This window comes from Fulmarus glacialis, unplaced genomic scaffold (genome assembly GCF_000690835.1).
Source record: "Fulmarus glacialis isolate BGI_N327 unplaced genomic scaffold, ASM69083v1 scaffold15424, whole genome shotgun sequence".
Classification (NCBI taxonomy): Eukaryota; Metazoa; Chordata; class Aves; order Procellariiformes; family Procellariidae; genus Fulmarus; species Fulmarus glacialis.
The window spans coordinates 17,663-34,884 of record NW_009209046.1 but is presented as its reverse complement, the minus strand read 5'-3'; the positions used below and the strand labels follow the sequence as shown (position 1 = coordinate 34,884).

The 17,222-nt window shown below is 39.9% G+C and overlaps 1 protein-coding gene across 1 annotated transcript; it reads left to right on the top strand.

Moving 5' to 3' along the window:
• Positions 1-1,138: 1,138 nt before the first annotated feature.
• Positions 1,139-13,783, top strand: ZNF366 (zinc finger protein 366; the record flags this gene model as incomplete). Its single annotated transcript, XM_009576715.1, has 4 exons — positions 1,139-2,461; positions 4,532-4,723; positions 10,549-10,723; positions 13,202-13,783. Coding segments are annotated over 4 exons (2,226 nt in total), but the record flags the coding sequence as incomplete, so codon positions are not given.
• Positions 13,784-17,222: the final 3,439 nt, after the last annotated feature.

Sequence of the window (17,222 nt, the reverse complement as noted above, 5' to 3'; positions counted from 1 at the left end):
TTAAAAGACGTGTAGATGAGGCGCTTAAGAACATGGTTTAGTGGTGCGGCATGGTTGGCAGTGTTAGGTTTATGGTTGTACTCGATGATCTTGAAGGTCTTTTCCAACGTAAATGATTCTATGATTCTATGATTCTAGAGAGCCAAGGCAAAAGGTAGCAGCCTTATTTAAGATGAACGAAAATTCATAACCAATATTTTAGATGAACCCCAAATTCAGGAGAAGCTCCCTGTATGATCAGTGGAACATAGAATTTTGCCAGAAGAAAATTATTAATCTGCCTAGTCACACTGTACCACTAGAAAGGCTCGGAGCATTCTTAGGTGTCAACTACTCTGGAGAACTGGGGGGTTGTTGACATTAATTCTATATTTAGTTTTATAATGGAGATCTTGCTCACCTATTTTGAAACAAAAACCCCCTAGATTAAGTCTATAAAACTGAATGTAATTTGGAGAGTTGTCAAAGGTCTTTCCTCCCCCAAATCTGCCAGGTAAATATCTCTGGGATTAAAACAAAGAAAATAAATTTATCTCCACCTTCTTATTACAATACAAAGTGAGAGAAGCCAGGAAACACAGCGCAAAACCTGATGGTACACAGTGTCCTTAGATCACTTGGCCATTGTTTTCTCTCACAGCAGCACATGTTAATGATACAAAGAAATTTAACATTTTTTGGCTTAGGCTTTTCATGTCACAACCATAATAAATGTGCACATTATTGTTTGTATTGCCATATCCTTTAGATGCACCGCCAATTTCTAGAGCCTGTGCATGCACAGCCAAGGAAAGGGTTTTGCCCACAAATAGGCTGGCCGAATTAAATTAAGCAGAAACATTGCCATACAGGTTCAGCTGTGAAGTAGTGTGTCACGGTACAGCATGTTTATGTTGCAAAGATGTTGTATGGGTCAAACTTGATTTAAACCACCAATTCTACTGCAGGAAGACCAAAGCTGCTTTGCTCTTCACTAACCAATTTAATTCTGCTTTAAACGGCCTTTGTCTTATATGGGCCTTATTTGCATTTACTTAAAAAAACCCAACAACCTCCAAAACAATAAACAATAAAATGTTAAATGCAGGAGAACAGGAAGAAATAAAGAGATTTGGTTTTTTGTTTGTTTTAAGGAATTTGGGCAACACAGAAAAAATCAGATACGATGAAGAATGAAGAAACGAGTTTTAATGTGGGCAGTACCCGAGCCTCTCCCTTCTCCCGCTGCCTGCAGCCGCTGAGCCCTGTTACAAAGCCACACAGAACAACTCAATTTGGTGAAGAATTCAGACCGCACCTCTCACATTTCCGCTATGGCCCTCCTCCTCTTGGAGACATGGAAACATTCCAGGGGTCCTTGGAAGGAGGGTCTCGGAAACGCAAGAGCATGCCAACAAAAATGCCTCCTTCCATTGCCCTTGAGGGTTCCTCATCACCACCAGACAGACCTGAAAATCGCAATGACATAGGCTCCTCCGGTCTCCCCTTGGTGTTCCAACAGCCAGCACAGCCCAAGTACAGTTCCCAGATGATCGACCTCTGCAACTTTGGTTTTCAGTTCTACAGAACTCTGGAGCACTTTGGAGCCAAGCCCATTAAGCAAGAACCAGTGAAGCCTAACATGGCATGGCCCAGTAGCCCAGGATTCATGCAGGCTCCTTACCCTTATTACCCTAAAGTCCATCCTGGCTTAATGTTTCCTTTTATTGTGCCGCCAAACTTTCATTTCAGGAACCCCTTTCAAACGAAAAGACCTCCAGAGCCACCCTTCAGGAGGACTGAAGTAAGAGAAAGTGGTGAAAATAAACAGAAAGTGGAAAGAGTAGATGTCAACCTTCAGATAGACGACAGTTACTATGTTGATGTGGGGGGTGAACAGAAACGCTGGCAATGTCCCATGTGTGAGAAGTCCTATACATCCAAGTACAATTTGGTCACCCATATCTTGGGGCACAGCGGCATTAAGCCACATGCTTGCACGCGATGTGGCAAGCTTTTCAAGCAGCTGAGCCACTTGCACACGCATATGTTGACACACCAGGGCACTCGGCCACATAAGTGCCAGGTGTGCCACAAGGCTTTCACTCAAACCAGTCACCTTAAGAGACACATGATGCAACACAGTGACATCAAGCCTTACAACTGCAGGATCTGTGGCAGAGGTTTTGCCTACCCCAGCGAGCTGAAAGCACACGAGTCTAAGCATGAGAGTGGGCGAGAGAACATTTGTGTGGAGTGTGGTCTGGACTTCCCAACCCTGGCCCAGCTGAAGAGACACTTAACAACCCACCGTGGCCCTATACAGTACAATTGCACTGAATGTGATAAGACCTTCCAGTACCCGAGTCAGCTGCAAAACCACATGATGAAGCACAAAGACATCCGCCCGTACATCTGCACTGAATGCGGCATGGAGTTTGTGCAGCCCCACCACCTCAAACAACACTCCCTAACTCACAAGGTAAGCCAGCACGGGTTGCCCTCTCACCTTGCATCGGAAGGTAGCACAAGGATTACAGACTACTAAAGATACACGTATATACCTCCTTGGAAAGAAGGTAATCAGTCTATAGAGCCTCATGTTGGCCCTTTACCAGCTGGAGAGTTTTATGCAGAGCAAAAGCCCCAGCAGCACTGGCAATAGTAGAAGCTGGATGTCTCTGTCAGTCTTAAGAAAGTACACACAAAACCCGCTTTGGTATAAACAGGAGTTCAATTAAACCACCTGTATTGCTTCCCAAAACCGAATTCACATCTCTCTGTTTCTGGGTTTTATCTTCTGTAACACAACATAATTTTGTAGAACTGTACAACCCCCCTGAATTTTTAACAGAAATTTTCTACTGAAAACCAGTTCTATTGCTTTCCTCCCTTAATTGGGAAGTAGGTGGATTTGCAGTAGGCTGTATGTATGCAGCAAAAGAAAGTATATTATTACTCATCAGATTTTGAAGAATCATTATAATGAGACACTTAGGGAAAAAAAACAACCTAAGAAAAATTCCCCTTTGTGCATAAGTTATCCAGAATGCCAGTTAATAAAAGCGAACAAACAGAACCATAATGCCAGACCATTTGTATCAAGTGGCAGCCTTGCCACTGCTGACAGCAATGACAGCAGAGTCAGTTTAGGCTAGGAGCAGGCTTTGGAACACATCTAGAAAGATCGCTTTCAAAAATAGGAAAAATGTAACTGTTTCTTTCAAGAATGTCTGAAATTGGCATATTTCTCCTTTAACATTTGAATTTTGGCTTTTATATGAAAAACATTAAAAATACAGAAAGCTACGGCATTTCAGAAAGCTACGGCATTTCAGTCTTACAGACACATTTTCTTTTAAAAACTAACAACCTCTACTTCCACATTTGTTTTTTCTTCCCTACTACATGATTATAATTTCTGGTCTTTTTGGAGATTCCCTGGTCTTTGGATTCACCATGCAAAATTCTACTAATTTAAGACTTGGTAGTTTTTTGTCACAGGAAATGCAATGCCCCTGAGCCTTTAGAGAGCTTCTGCTTCTTTGTCCGCAGCTGCAGGTGGATTCAGCCATGAGCATAATTAACAGTACTTAGCTGCCCAAATGCAGCCTCACATCAGATAGGCAGACACTTAAAGCCGCTGTTGGTGTTCACAGTTTAAGCTTTGCAATTAACTGTGAAAACCACTGATTGGCACAAAAGTAGAGATTGTTTCAAGTCTTCTTTGTAACGGGGGCCTGCAAGAGGAGTAATTGCTCTCAGCACTTCACTAGTAAATCCTCATTGCCTTCAGCAAGTTGTACTCAAACTCTTCAAGTGTTTTTCAGTAAATTCATTGATTTTCATAGCATCTAAATGATTTTTTGAGAAGCTGGCAGTTAGATCATATGGGTGTGAGCAAGAATATTGAATTATGTATGGTAAATTGACTGGATGGCATAAAAGGTGCTAGAAATGCTCTGTAAATGCCAGATAAAACAAGATCACTCCATTAGAGTTAGTGCAAGTCCCACTAAGAGAGAACAGTTTTTTCTCTTCATTGAATATAACATGTACATCCTTATTTGGTGACATGGCTTGACTACTTCTCAGTTACTTCAGATTATTTTCTATAGCTTTCTTCAAATCCAATGACATTCAACTATCAAAGGGAAGCACTACTTTAGTCTCTTAACTGGTTAGCTTTTATTCTTGGTCAATAAGTGTACACATTTGACCAATACTTTACATAAGCAGCAGAGTAGGACAGAGAAGTTCTGCTACTGACTATGTCTCACTGATTTGTAAACTTACTCACGGAAACAAACTCCGTTATTTCATTAAGCTTACTTTTTTTTTTCCTTCTCTGCTTCTCAGATTCTTGTAAGAATTTGCCAAGGAAAAAGTACATAAGTATCTACTACTTGAGCAAATGGTGTTAAAAGTGAAATAATTTATTACCTGCTTTGCTAATGCAGAATGAATAATTCATATATTGCTGTACTGGAGATGAAATGATCCAGAAGATTTTCCATCTACAGAATTTTCTGATTTTTTTCTTTTTTTACAGGGTGTGAAAGAGCACAAATGTGGAATTTGTGGCCGGGAATTTACTCTGCTGGCCAACATGAAGCGACATGTCCTGATCCACACCAATATCAGAGCCTATCAATGCCATTTGTGCTTCAAGAGCTTTGTGCAAAAGCAGACTCTCAAGGCTCACATGATTGTTCACTCTGATGTCAAACCTTTTAAATGCAAGGTAAGTGCATTTGGTGGCAGAGGCATTAACCCACTGGATATTTCTGTGATATTATCATCTTGCAATACGGTAGAATTAGAAGGCAAGACTTACTAACACATACTGCAGTTGTATTTGCATTAGCATAAACCAGCCTGGTTTTCTTTCTTTATCCAGGTTCTGCTTACATAGCACAAAATAATGGAGGTAAATATCTGTGGTTTACTCCCTTCCTCTTCAATATCAGTAACTTTCATCCTCAAATATTTTCTTCTGCTTCGTGAACATTTAAATGCCATGGTGGTTTGAGGACAATAAACATACCTGACATTTGCTTAGTACAGCCATCCAAACAGAAGCCTAAGTGCTTAATAGCTGGAAACACTGACTAAAAACATAGATCAAGTCGTGCACCCTGCAGAGGACCATGAAAAAGCAGTAGCCACGACTTCACACAGTGATGCTACGCGACAGTTCAGGGAAGGACTCAAAGAAAGCCACAGCAAAATACAACTGCAGAAAGGATTTGAATGAGCCAAGTGTAATTACCAGACTGAAATTCAGGGCAGGACATCATTACCCTAACAAAACAGCCTCTGAGACCATCTGGCCTTTTTAGGATCCTGTGCGAATTCCAGTTTGCTGCCTCCCTCCAGCACATTGGAGGCTGACAATCCCTTTTCATCCTCTCTTCTCCTCCTTCCCAATAAACCTTTGAGACTTTGGTTTTCTTGACTGTGCTCATCTCTACTATCTTCCTTATGAATTATTCATGTTTATATTCTTACTCTGTATTGGATACTACATCTGTTCCTTTTGCTGCCTATCTGGTTCATTACTGTAGTCATACCTTGTGAAATCAAAGGTTGTAGGTTTTATTCCCACTTTGATCTGCTCTAAGAGGGCTATAAATACAGAGTGGAACATATTACCCCATTTATGCCTAAGTAACTGAAGATTAATCTGGAAGCAATTTCTAGAACTCTTTCATCCAACATGTTTATGGAATTAAATATTTTCTTAAAAGGAACGTTTCATCAAGAAGCAGAGCTGGATGAAAAATTTTAAATGGAATTATTTTCTCTTGAGAAGTGTAGAACTTCAAAACGTCATAGGAAAATATAGCATTTAGTGATAATTTTAATAGGAAAATGTCAAAATGAATCTTTTTTACTTCCTCATTTTGCTTTGATAACTCTGAAGCATTTCACTTTGAAAAAATAACAGCAAAGTCTTTCAACTTTAGCGTTTTGTTTCATTTTAATTTATGTCCTATTAAAATGTTATTTTGTATATTAGGACTTACGTTATCCTATATTGATAAAATAATTTCTGCTACTGAAATGCTTGGGTAGTTCCATGTCAAGTCTGCTGGAAACTTTCATTCTTTGCGAACACCTGCAAACCTGTCTTTTTGTTCCCATTTGGTCAAAGTCCTCCCTTGACTCCGCAAATTTCAGAAAAGAAATTAAATTGTTTGATCAGCTGTTCTGGATGCAGCACCTGGATCCACATTATATTTTAGGTATGTGCAGATTAGCTGGAAGTTTGTGTTCAGGTTAGGATTTGATGATGACAGACTATTAAAACTTAGAGATGGCAATAATTTGAACTGGGAACTAGAGTACCACCAGTATGTTTTCCAGCCAGTAACAAAAGCTCTACAGGAACACCTGTTTTTCTTATTTTTTTACTTCTCTGTCCCCACCCAATGTTCCTAGGAGGAAAGAAACAAGTAAGCACAGTGAACCAGTTTCTCCTATGGCTGAAGGGGTATGAATCAACACCAATGCCCTTGAACGGAGCGGAGATTGTAACAATAAGCAAAGGAAGAATCAGGAATTGCTTTTTGGCGTTAGGAACATCCCTTGCCTCTCTGGCAGAGCCCTTGAAAGACTCGAGCAAGTATTTCTGGCTGGTATTCAGAGGGTTAAGGCAATGACCAGATAGCAGCCTTTTGGCACCAAGCTCCTCCTCAGCAGAAGGAAGGATATAGCTGTATGAACAGCCTGCTTAACAATGGCTCACATGTCCCTGGGGAACCGCCTGCAAATAGATTTCATCTTGCTTTCTCTTGTACTTTTCAAAGCTTCCTGTTTTCTCACGGCCCTTTTGGACAGTTTACAGTCTTTCTCCCTCTCCCTCTCTCTTTGAGGAAAGGAACACCCTTCTTACGAAGGAAAAAAAAAGAAGAAGAAGAATGCTTTTTTTAGAGCACAGCAGTAGCCTTTCTACTTCACCACATGCAATGGTTTTCTTTACCTTTTTCTCACAGCAAAAGAAAACATGAGGCTTTCCTATGTGTCTAATCACGACTAAGCACAGACCATCTGAAGTGAGGGAGTAGCAAATAGTTGTCCCTTCTGTTTCCTGATCCAGCTGCAACCTGGATCTGTGTTTGATTTTTCTCTGAAGAGTGAACTTCTCTGGAGTGTTTAGAGGCCTAAGCCCATGCTGCCTTGTTTATATCTGTCCAAAAAAATCACACTGAAGAGTTCTGAAGGAGTTGCACCAACTCGTACAATAGTATTAATTCTGATTTGTAGCGGAAGCTTCTATGAAATATACAGTTGCTTTTAGTGCTGAAGTCAGCAACGTTTCACATCTCCAATACGGAATGCAATGAAGTTTTCTCCAGCCCAGCTAAATACACTTTGCGGCAGATGTTTTGAACCCCGCTTTTTTCCCATCTAAAATCATGGATTTAGATCAGGAGTCAAAACCAAAGAAAATGTGAAAGATAAATACTTTGGGAAGAAACAAAACAGAGTGACAAATCTAGAAGGGTGACGCCTCATGTGGTGGCTTAGGAAGACAAAATCTAGTCTTGAACTAATTCAGCTTTTCTAGCAAACTGCACTGAAGTCCATTTTACCAGCCAGTGCAACAAAGTGCGTTCAGCAGACTTGCAGCTGAGGTCTTTCTCTTCAGGGCTTAAGTTTTATTTTCTCTGAAGTAGACAGCCTAACAAAAGGTCCACAAGTAAACCATGTTGTTCCTGCTGTTCCCAAGATCTCTTGCATGACCTTTGTATCTCCCTGAGTGCTAAGATGGTCTGTGGTGAGTTCTGCTGGAGCTCCCTCCCATGCAACTGGCTCAGGGTGATCTTTCACACTCTGCTCATCAGTGCTCACACCCCTGCCCTGTCACAGGGAAAGAAAATCTTACACACCTTTCTAGTTTGGTCTGCAGACTCAGGCTGTTCTTTAAGCACTAGCTGTGAACCCCAGCTATCTCTGAGTTGCTGTCTTCCAGCACGTGAACCCAAAACATGCTCCCTTCACCCTCTGGATCATGGACATTCATCTGAAAGTTGTCTTGTGCCTTTTGAAAAGGATACGTTACCCAAAGACCATGCCACACAGAGCCATCATTCTGAAAAACAGTTTTCATATCTGCATTTCTTTCATTTTCCTGCCACACCTCACCACTCTCGTACCATTTCCTCATGTCCCCAGGGGAGATTTCAGGACAAGAACACATTACACATCCCTAAGACTGTGCATGACTTTGGGAAACGGAAAACCTACCCCTTTTATTCAGAGATACAAAACTTCTATGCTGTAAGAAACTATCCTTTATGAAGTGCCCTGTCTCTTCATTATGAAGAAAGAGAAATAAATGTTGCCTTGACAGAAAAAAAAAAATGCTCCCACTAGACCCATTTTAATACTCAATATCTTATAAAGGTATACATTCTCATGAAGTACTCTAGCCATTCACCTGTTCAACCTGATTTTCCTTGGTTACCAGTTTAGATAGAGAAGTAAAGACCTAGCTATCAGAAAGCAAAAGCTGGTGAGAACACAGGTCAGCCACAATACAACCAGACAACCAGAAGCCTTCTGCTAGGAGGTATTGGAGAGGTATTATCATTGGCATTCTTGTAGCCAGAGAAATACTGACATGTCACAGGTCATTCCAGCAGCTGTCAAGATACAATCAGCCGCTGTTCTTCCTTGCGAATTTTCTGTGTTCATCAGTGCTTCTTCTCGTCTTTGTTTCCTCCCAGCACTTTCAGAGTGTTTTTTTGGTGTATTCATTTCCCTGAATATAAGTCATCGGCATATTAGCTTTCTTTGAATGTAAAGAAGAGACAGTCCCCGCGGATGGATGACCCTTGGAATCAGATACTTACTTTTACAAATTAATAACTCTTTTTTGGTAGCTATTCTTTTTTTTTCCCCCACTGTCTTCGTGAACTCTTTGCTGATAAATTTATTTGCTAGAACAGTCATTTTAGCAAAATCACAGAGAGCAAATCATGGAAGAGAACTTACGCAGCTGAAGCAAATATTTTTTTAAAAGCAAGTGAATATTTCCAGGCTCCTTCTTTTTGCAACGTTGACTCAGGTCTAGTTTTTATTTAAAAACAATATCCCTGTAAATTTTTATATTAATGAACTGCTTCCATTTTCCCTAAAGAGATGGTTCAAAATGCAAAGGATAGTGTACTATTTCACCAAGGATCATTCCACTATTTACATTTCATCCAGATATTCCAGGTGATGGCTTTGTGAATTTGAATCAAAAAGTACTGTAGCAGACCTTCTGTAGCAGACCAAGCAGAGCTTGGTGCCAAAAGGCTGCTATCTGGTCATTGCCTTAATCCTCTGAATACCAGTCAGAAATACTTGCTCGAGTCTTTCAAGGGCTCTGTAGCACTAAATATTAAAATTAATTTAATTTAATAAATTAAATCAGAAGTCAGATAAGACCAAAAATTTGGTGGAATCTCAGTAATTGTTTTTTAGTCATTTTCTCCCAGATGAGTACACTGCTTGATGGAAGTTTCAATTACTCAGTAATGGTGATTCTGGCTCATATAGTAATAAAAATCGTAAAAATAAATAAAACCTGATGGTAAAAGTATTTGTCTAAAACCATTCCAAAAAAAGGAGCTGAAGTAGAAAGCAAACACAGAAGTTTGCAGAGGATCGAAATAGCCACTTGAATGTGAATAAAATTATAAATCCTGATAAGGAAAGACCAGAAGACAAGACTAGAAGCTTGTAATAGTGATGTCAAGCTCTCATGTCTTGAGAGTACATTTGATTTATAAGGGACTAGACTACAAAAGGACCCATCTAGATAAACAACAACAATGGAATAAAAATCCTTATTGTTTCATCAAAGGGAAACTCGCAGGATCAATAGCTTGAGCTGGCAGGAACATGCTTCAGGGAAAGCTGAGTCATTCTTGCAGCCCCATGACTGTTTAAATTCCAGCTTACTCACCAGAGACACTGAAACATAGAAGTTGGTAAACAAAAGATAAGAGGATCAGAGAAAAATGGGGGAGCAAGAAACAAAGAAAAAAAGGAATTGCTTTTTCTAGCTTTAAGCAAAATCTGCAGCCATTTCATTTCCACTTAAAGAGAAGTAATATTCTGCTTGACTGTTTCACAGAAACCCTTCATTAGTTTTATTTTGTATCTCCATCTCTGCCTGGCATTGTTCTTGATTAAAGGCTAGATTTATAAACTATAAAAGACATGGTTCACCAGGGCAGAAAGTTATACTTTGAATTTCATTCAAGTTAAGAATCTTCCAGGTTACGCACTTAAGCCTCTCCCCTCTTTACAGCAACATTCCCTGCTTTTGGGGAATGCTTGACCTAGTCCTAGATCCTAGTCATCAAATATAAAAAATACAGCAGTGCAGATAGATCAAACTCAACCACATATTCTTGTCTGTAGGATTCTTGCCTGTATCTTTGAAAAACAAATTGCAGCCAGAAGCTGCTGGGGCTCAAGTTGATAAGAGTAGGTCCTATTTCCTTTTAAAATGTTCCCCTTGGAAGCACCCCTTCAAACTAATCATTTTCATTTTTACTGTTTTTACAGCTGTGTGGAAAGGAATTTAACAGAATGCACAATTTAATGGGACACATGCACTTGCACTCAGACAGTAAGCCTTTCAAGTGCCTCTACTGTCCCAGCAAATTCACCTTGAAGGGGAACCTAACCAGGCACATGAAAGTCAAACACGGGGTCATGGAAAGAGGATTTCATTCTCAAGGTAATATTTTTCAGCAAGGTTATTCTCTGAGAGATTTGAAGATGCATATCAGTAAACCCAAATGGTACCACAGATCCACGATCTTGCACCATAGATCCAATCTATTGGAAGAGATTGAATCCCATAAGCCTGGGAGGTTGTTATTAACTATATTACTCCAGTGCTACAGATGAGAGATCCCCAAGGTAGTGACCCTTGTCTCAGAGACCTTTCAGACTAGATATCTGATGACATAGAGGTACAGAATGCCATGAAGGAGTAGATGGAGACAAAATGAGACAGTATTTATGAGCACAAAGGAAATAATATTAGCCCACGAAGTTGCTGTGGTCGGTAGTGTGAGAGCAGAGGATTTATCAAGCCATACCAAACGTTCTTGTTCTTAAACCCAGGGCTCCCCATCCATCACTGTGAGAAGGTGCAATATCCACAACACCACAGAGCTTCTCCCAGCATGTGGGTACCCCGAGACACAAATGGGAGGGACCTGGTGGAGACTCAGCCTTAGTGAGGCTGTGGCACGTGTAGTTGGCCAGGGGAATGATTGGATGACATGATCTTTCTGAGTGAAGGTGTAGTTCCATTATCTTTGAATAAATGTTAAAGTTTCAAGAGGCTTGATTCCCAGACACCACAGCCTGGCAGCCACAGACAAGCAGACATTTTTTTCACCAGAAACATCTGATTGGAGTTCATAGTTTTTCTCTCACGTTTGAGGTACCTCATAAATCATAAATTCATTCAAAGCTGACAGAAGCAAAAAATCTAGAAGATTTCATGGGTCTTGCTCACTGCTCATTGAATTCCAGTCTGGAATGGGAATGGAAGCCTGAATGGCTCTACGTCCAGGAGCCTTGGTTACTCTGTACCATATAGCTGACGTTAGGCGAAGGCCATAGGCTCAAGACCCAGTTTACAAAGAACAGGAGGATACACTCCTCCCCCATCTCAAAGTATGTGGATTTTTGACTACCAAGGGTTTCCTGCAAAGCATTTCCTATATCCCACCTACCACCTATACTTCCTAAAGTCAGCCTCATGTGTGCACGCATGCCAATGCTATCTAAAGAAGTTGGGGAATTAGGGAGGATTGTTTTGAGAGTTTGAGTATCCAAGATATTTGGTTTGTTAAGATTTTCTGGATGAACAATTCTTTTATGGGTAAGATTTCTTGGTGTTCCTCAAATTCAATCTTTAGGGCAGCCTAGCACATATGTAAAACACATACTCTAATGACATTTGGCATAAAATTTACAAAGGTCCTAACAGGTAATGAAACAAATGGCCCTTTTTTCCTGTAAATCTACAGCACAATGCTAGTTACACAATTGCTTGTAATTGAAGACAGCATAAGAGCTTTTCAGTGTACAGAGATTCTTCAGCCCTTGAGGCTTATCAGGAACAAGACAATTTGTAAGGGCTGCCACCTGGTCATTAACCATTTTAACAAATACAACCTGTTGCAAAGTAGCAGCTGTATCTAGAGAGGCTGCCTAGATCCTGCAGAAACTGGATTCAATTACTGAGGGAGAAAATCAAACCAAACCAAACCAAACCGAAACAAGTAAAATAGTGGCTTTCATAGATTTTTGCTATTGGGTGAAATCCTCACCCCAGTACTGTCACTATTCTTTTAATTAAGATGGACTATGCCTGCAGTATCTGAATCTTCTTCAGTGCATCCCGATGCTCAGAGTGTATTTGAGTCCACGATTGCCTCCTGGGTAACATCTGGATTTCCAGTAAGAGAGGAGACACTGTGACAAATATTGAGACAAACCGGATCCAGGACTACACTCAGACTTACACTGTACTGCTCAAAATCATCATCTGTTTATAATTATTTCCTCAAGCTGAAGCACTATCTAGTGCATAGAGCTTTTCAGTGGCATGAGTGGCTTCTCAGTGGATGAAAAAGGAAAAATTAAGGAGAGTTGTGGTCATAGACTGCTGAGACTTCATTGTCTTTTCATTTTTAAAGTAGTAACTTTGAACCAGAGTGTCCACAGAACAAATACATTAACATGTTTTTAATCTCTTCCACTCCTCTGGAAAAAAAATGTACAAAACCTGGGTCTTTGATTGTGGCCTGTGATGCTTTAGATCAAAGTTTTCATTTAAAAAAAAAAATAGGAAGGAGGAAGTGGGTAGGTTCACTAGCAAAAATAGTTTACAAGAGGCCAGGCCACTTCACTTTTATTCCTAGCTCACTCATCAAGTGTCTGGCATGTACAGCACAATGTTTTTTGTGTCCTGACCTGGCTGTGAAGTGCATACAATAGTACTTCTTTTAGCAGCACCCCAAAGAACATGCCATGAGATGTAAATAGTAAAGTACTTGGAGGTAGCTGAGTGGAAGACAAAGGTACAGTATGAAATAGAATGCCTCCTCACGTTTTGTTTTTTAATCATGTATCACATAGTAAAATTTCCTATATATAAATTGTTCCTTTTCTCCTCCCCTCAAACCGCTACAAGGTTTTGGAAGAGGAAGAATGGCTCTGTCCCAGACAAATGTCTTGAGAAGCTTGGAACAGGAAGAGCCCTTTGATCTTTCCCAGAAAAGCCAAGGGAAGGGAATCTCATTTCATTCGGATGGAGAGAGTGCCAAGGGAAGTTCATGCCAGGAAGAAGAGGAAGACAACTGCTATGAGGCAGAGCGGTACAGCCCTGCCATGTACCACCACAACGATAACAAGCTGTACGCGGCTCAAGATCTGTCTGACAAACCTGAGTGCATGGTGAAGGACTTCAGAGAGTCCTACTGCAATGAGAAGGAAGAAGTGCTAAGTGAGGGAGGATTGGAGAAGAGAATGGGAAATTCAGATAAACAGGAGAGCCAAGGAGAGAGAGATCTTGCAAACAACAAAGAACACCTCAGCTTTAGATCCTTTGAAAAGGCCAGACTTGGCCACTCTCTCTCTGATTACTTGTATTTCAAGCACAGGAACAAGAGTTTGAAAGAATTGCTGGAAAGAAAAATGGAAAAACAAACAATGCTCATAGGCATTTAAAATGGACATTTTGAAACAGCTGGAAAACGGGAACCAGATAGCTTTTAACATAAACTGTAATTTACCAAAGCCTGGAAGGCTGGAAGGTTGTAGTAGTCTTTAGAAATAAACAAGCCAAATTAATAAAAATAACTTAAGGTAAAACATGTACATTAAAAAAATAAAGCAGCCCAAAGTCACCAAGAAATGCAATAGATATTGAACAATAACATTTTTATACATTTGATGTATAAGCAGACAATGGGGTGGGTACAGAAATTTATTTTCCTTTATTGGAGGTGGTAGAGACTTAGGTGTAAATTTCTAGTTATCAAAAAGCAACATACTTTAGCATTTGATTTATTATCTGACTAAATAGATATGAACACTTCTAACCATACGTCTCAAAAAAAATCTGAAAATACTAAGTATTTCACAGTATAAGCAAGAGTACTATTAAACATGATGTGCATGAAAGTGCTGTCACTCTCAGAAGTAACACAGTCCAAATACTTACATTTACTGAAGTGACTGTTAGTTCAACCACTTACAATGAGAAATGGGAAATAAATCAAGAAGAAATACTAACGTCTTGTAAGATAGTGAAGGGCAGCTCTGTAAGGCTTTGAAAGGACTGGCATTTATTATGGTCATAGACGCTTTTCCTCTCGCACAAGGGTTGTTCGTGCTTTGGTATGTTTCAGTATGGGAGTATTCAGCAATTCTTCAAGTGAAATAGCATGGACTGTGTTGACATTTTGTTCTATTGTCTGCTTAGATCAATATATCTAATGAGCAGCAGCAACGTGTAGCATTTGCAAGTCTTGCTGTAATTACACATAAAGCAATATGAGTAATTTCACTGAGAAAATAATGCTATTTTGCCATTTATCTCTTCAGTTTATCTTGGCTAGCAAGGATGATTTTGACATACACAGGTCTGATCAGATTTTATTTTAGAAGGTATGCCAAAAAAGAGCTCTTTACAGGGCAAGCAGTACCTCACAGAGGAAAACTGGTTTTGGATTTCCTCTTACCAGAGTCAGAAATTTTCCCTTATCAACATGCTTGACCAGTAAGCTCCAGGCCTTTCAGAAGAATTCCACTCGCTGTTTTTACAGAGTCATTCCCAGCTTTTCATCCTCTCATTCCTATACAATTACATGTTCATAACAAAGATGCTAAAAGCGCATTCCATTAATTGCATTCCATTAATTGCAAGAATAGTTTGACCAGCACCTTGATTCCCGCATCTTCAAGATAGACGACAAACAGCCCCACACCATCTTATCGCTTATAAGGAATTAAAGATTTAATAAGTCATTTAACTACTCCTATGTCATTCTGACATCCCAGCTCAAAAGGCTAAAATCCATATATATATATGGTACATCTTTTCCAAATATTACTACCTTCTTCACTTACCTGCCAAGTTCTTGATTTGAAATACCTTGCTATCATGCTCAGTGTATAGCAAGTTATAATTAAATATAGTCATATTCTTATGGCTTGCTAAGGTTAGAGTTATGTAGCTGTAGATCTCTGCCATTATAAGAAACCATTCACCTTACAGATCTAATGATTCTCACACCTACCAGTTAATCAGCATTCACAGGGCAGCAGCCCTTATTCATCATATAAAACCATGTTTGTGTAGTCCGAGGTTGCAGAAGGTGGTTTCATTTTTCAGGGCTCAAACACAGCATAATAAAGATTCTGAATGAAGAGCAGAAAAAGCTGTTGATAAAAGAAGCTGTAACATATGGGTGACTCTTTTAAATGTAATTAACTCTACAGCTGTTGTACATACTTTTTTAAAATAAAAAGGGTATACCAAATTGAAGTGGAATGTAGATCACTTTAGGCCTAGAATTAATGATGTCTTTCAAAATGAGGTGTATTTCAGAGGTACATAGCCATGTTTTTTCAGTCATGAACTGTTTTATCACATACATTCAACTTCCTTGCTCTCACTGCAAGATAACTCCTCTTGAAAAAGGAGCCATCTTTCTTTCAAGGAAGACATTGTGGTCAAGCAGAAGAATGAGAAAATTTTTGGAGTAATGTGTGTAACTGCCTTCTTTCTTAGACTAGAGAGCAAATGATCAGGTAGAAATTCAGCATAGTCTAAGACATAGTCTCTTAGAAATGGGAACAAGTCCTTCGGTTACCTTTTTGGCAATATCTTGTCTCTGCCAGACAAAAGCTCCTATTTGAGAACGTATACAGCCAAGAGCTGGAGCCACTGACTCTTAGAAACATCTCTCTCAAGGTGGTGTAGTTTCCAGCTGTGCGTAATTCAAGATCAGTCCACTCCACCTTTGCAGCCATATTAGTTCCTATGATAAGAGAAACAAGCAAGGAATCAAGAACCTGGTTGCAATTTCTAGAATGTTGATCATGCAGATGAGTTGAACTTAGCAAGTTGCTTCACTTCTGTGGTGGGTAAAGCAGAAAGGCACACAGTCCTTCCGTTGCAAAGCCCTGTCATCTATGCATTGGAGAGTGTTATGGGACAGCTAGACAATCCTTATCAAGAAAGAGACCAATGATTACATATCAACAGCACTCCAGGCAAATGGAGCAAAGGAGACATTTTCAGCAGAGCTCAGCTCCCAGTAGATAACATCGTAACCACAAAAATTATGTATATTGGAAGTATGCAGTCCAGAGTTCCCTTACAGACCTTGTAAGGGGAAGTGCCAGATGTGTTCTTAGGAAAGGAAATCACAGCAAACAGTTCTGGGTTGACTGAATGGTTAACCCAAACACTTTCAACCACACCGTCACTGCAGCCAATTTATTTACTTCTACAGTCCCACTTCTTACTGGTGCAAAAGCAACTGCCAACCACATACAGCCAGGTGGAAAGGAGCAGAGGTCCCCAGAATGGCAGTGCTATTTGGGAATAATTCATAATGTGAATCCCTTTTCTTGCATTCTTCCTAGAAAGCGGAGAATATTCCACTACAATGAGGCCTTGAGACTGTGCCCAGTCACATATCGCACTAAGCTAATTCACAAACACCCAAGGCTAATTCATGTTAGAATAGTAAAGAACTCATCTAAAACTGTAAGTCACCAGTCAGAGGAATTGCAAACAAAACCATTATTGAGATAAGGAGACAGTGCCAAGTGACCCAAGCAAAGAGATTAGGAGATGATAGTCCTCCCTACTGCAGAACATAATGCAGCTGGGTCTAAGACACTTGTTACAAAGAGGCCCCAAGGGACAAATTAAAAGTGAAATAACAACCTTCATTGTGAAGCACCTTGCTTTTCAAACATAAGTTACTTTCACGCTATTTACATTGGCACCGTTTTGGGAACAGACAGTAACAGCCTTTGCTTTTTAATAGCTTTGAAAATGCTTTATAGAAATTTGCTGTCATAGTGAAGTTATTTCCCATTTCTAATTTTCGAGGGATTAGCTTCCTTGTTTTGCTTTGAATAGAGGCTCAAAAGTCCTGTAGAGACATTGCCTGTATCCTGGACCTTGGGGGACA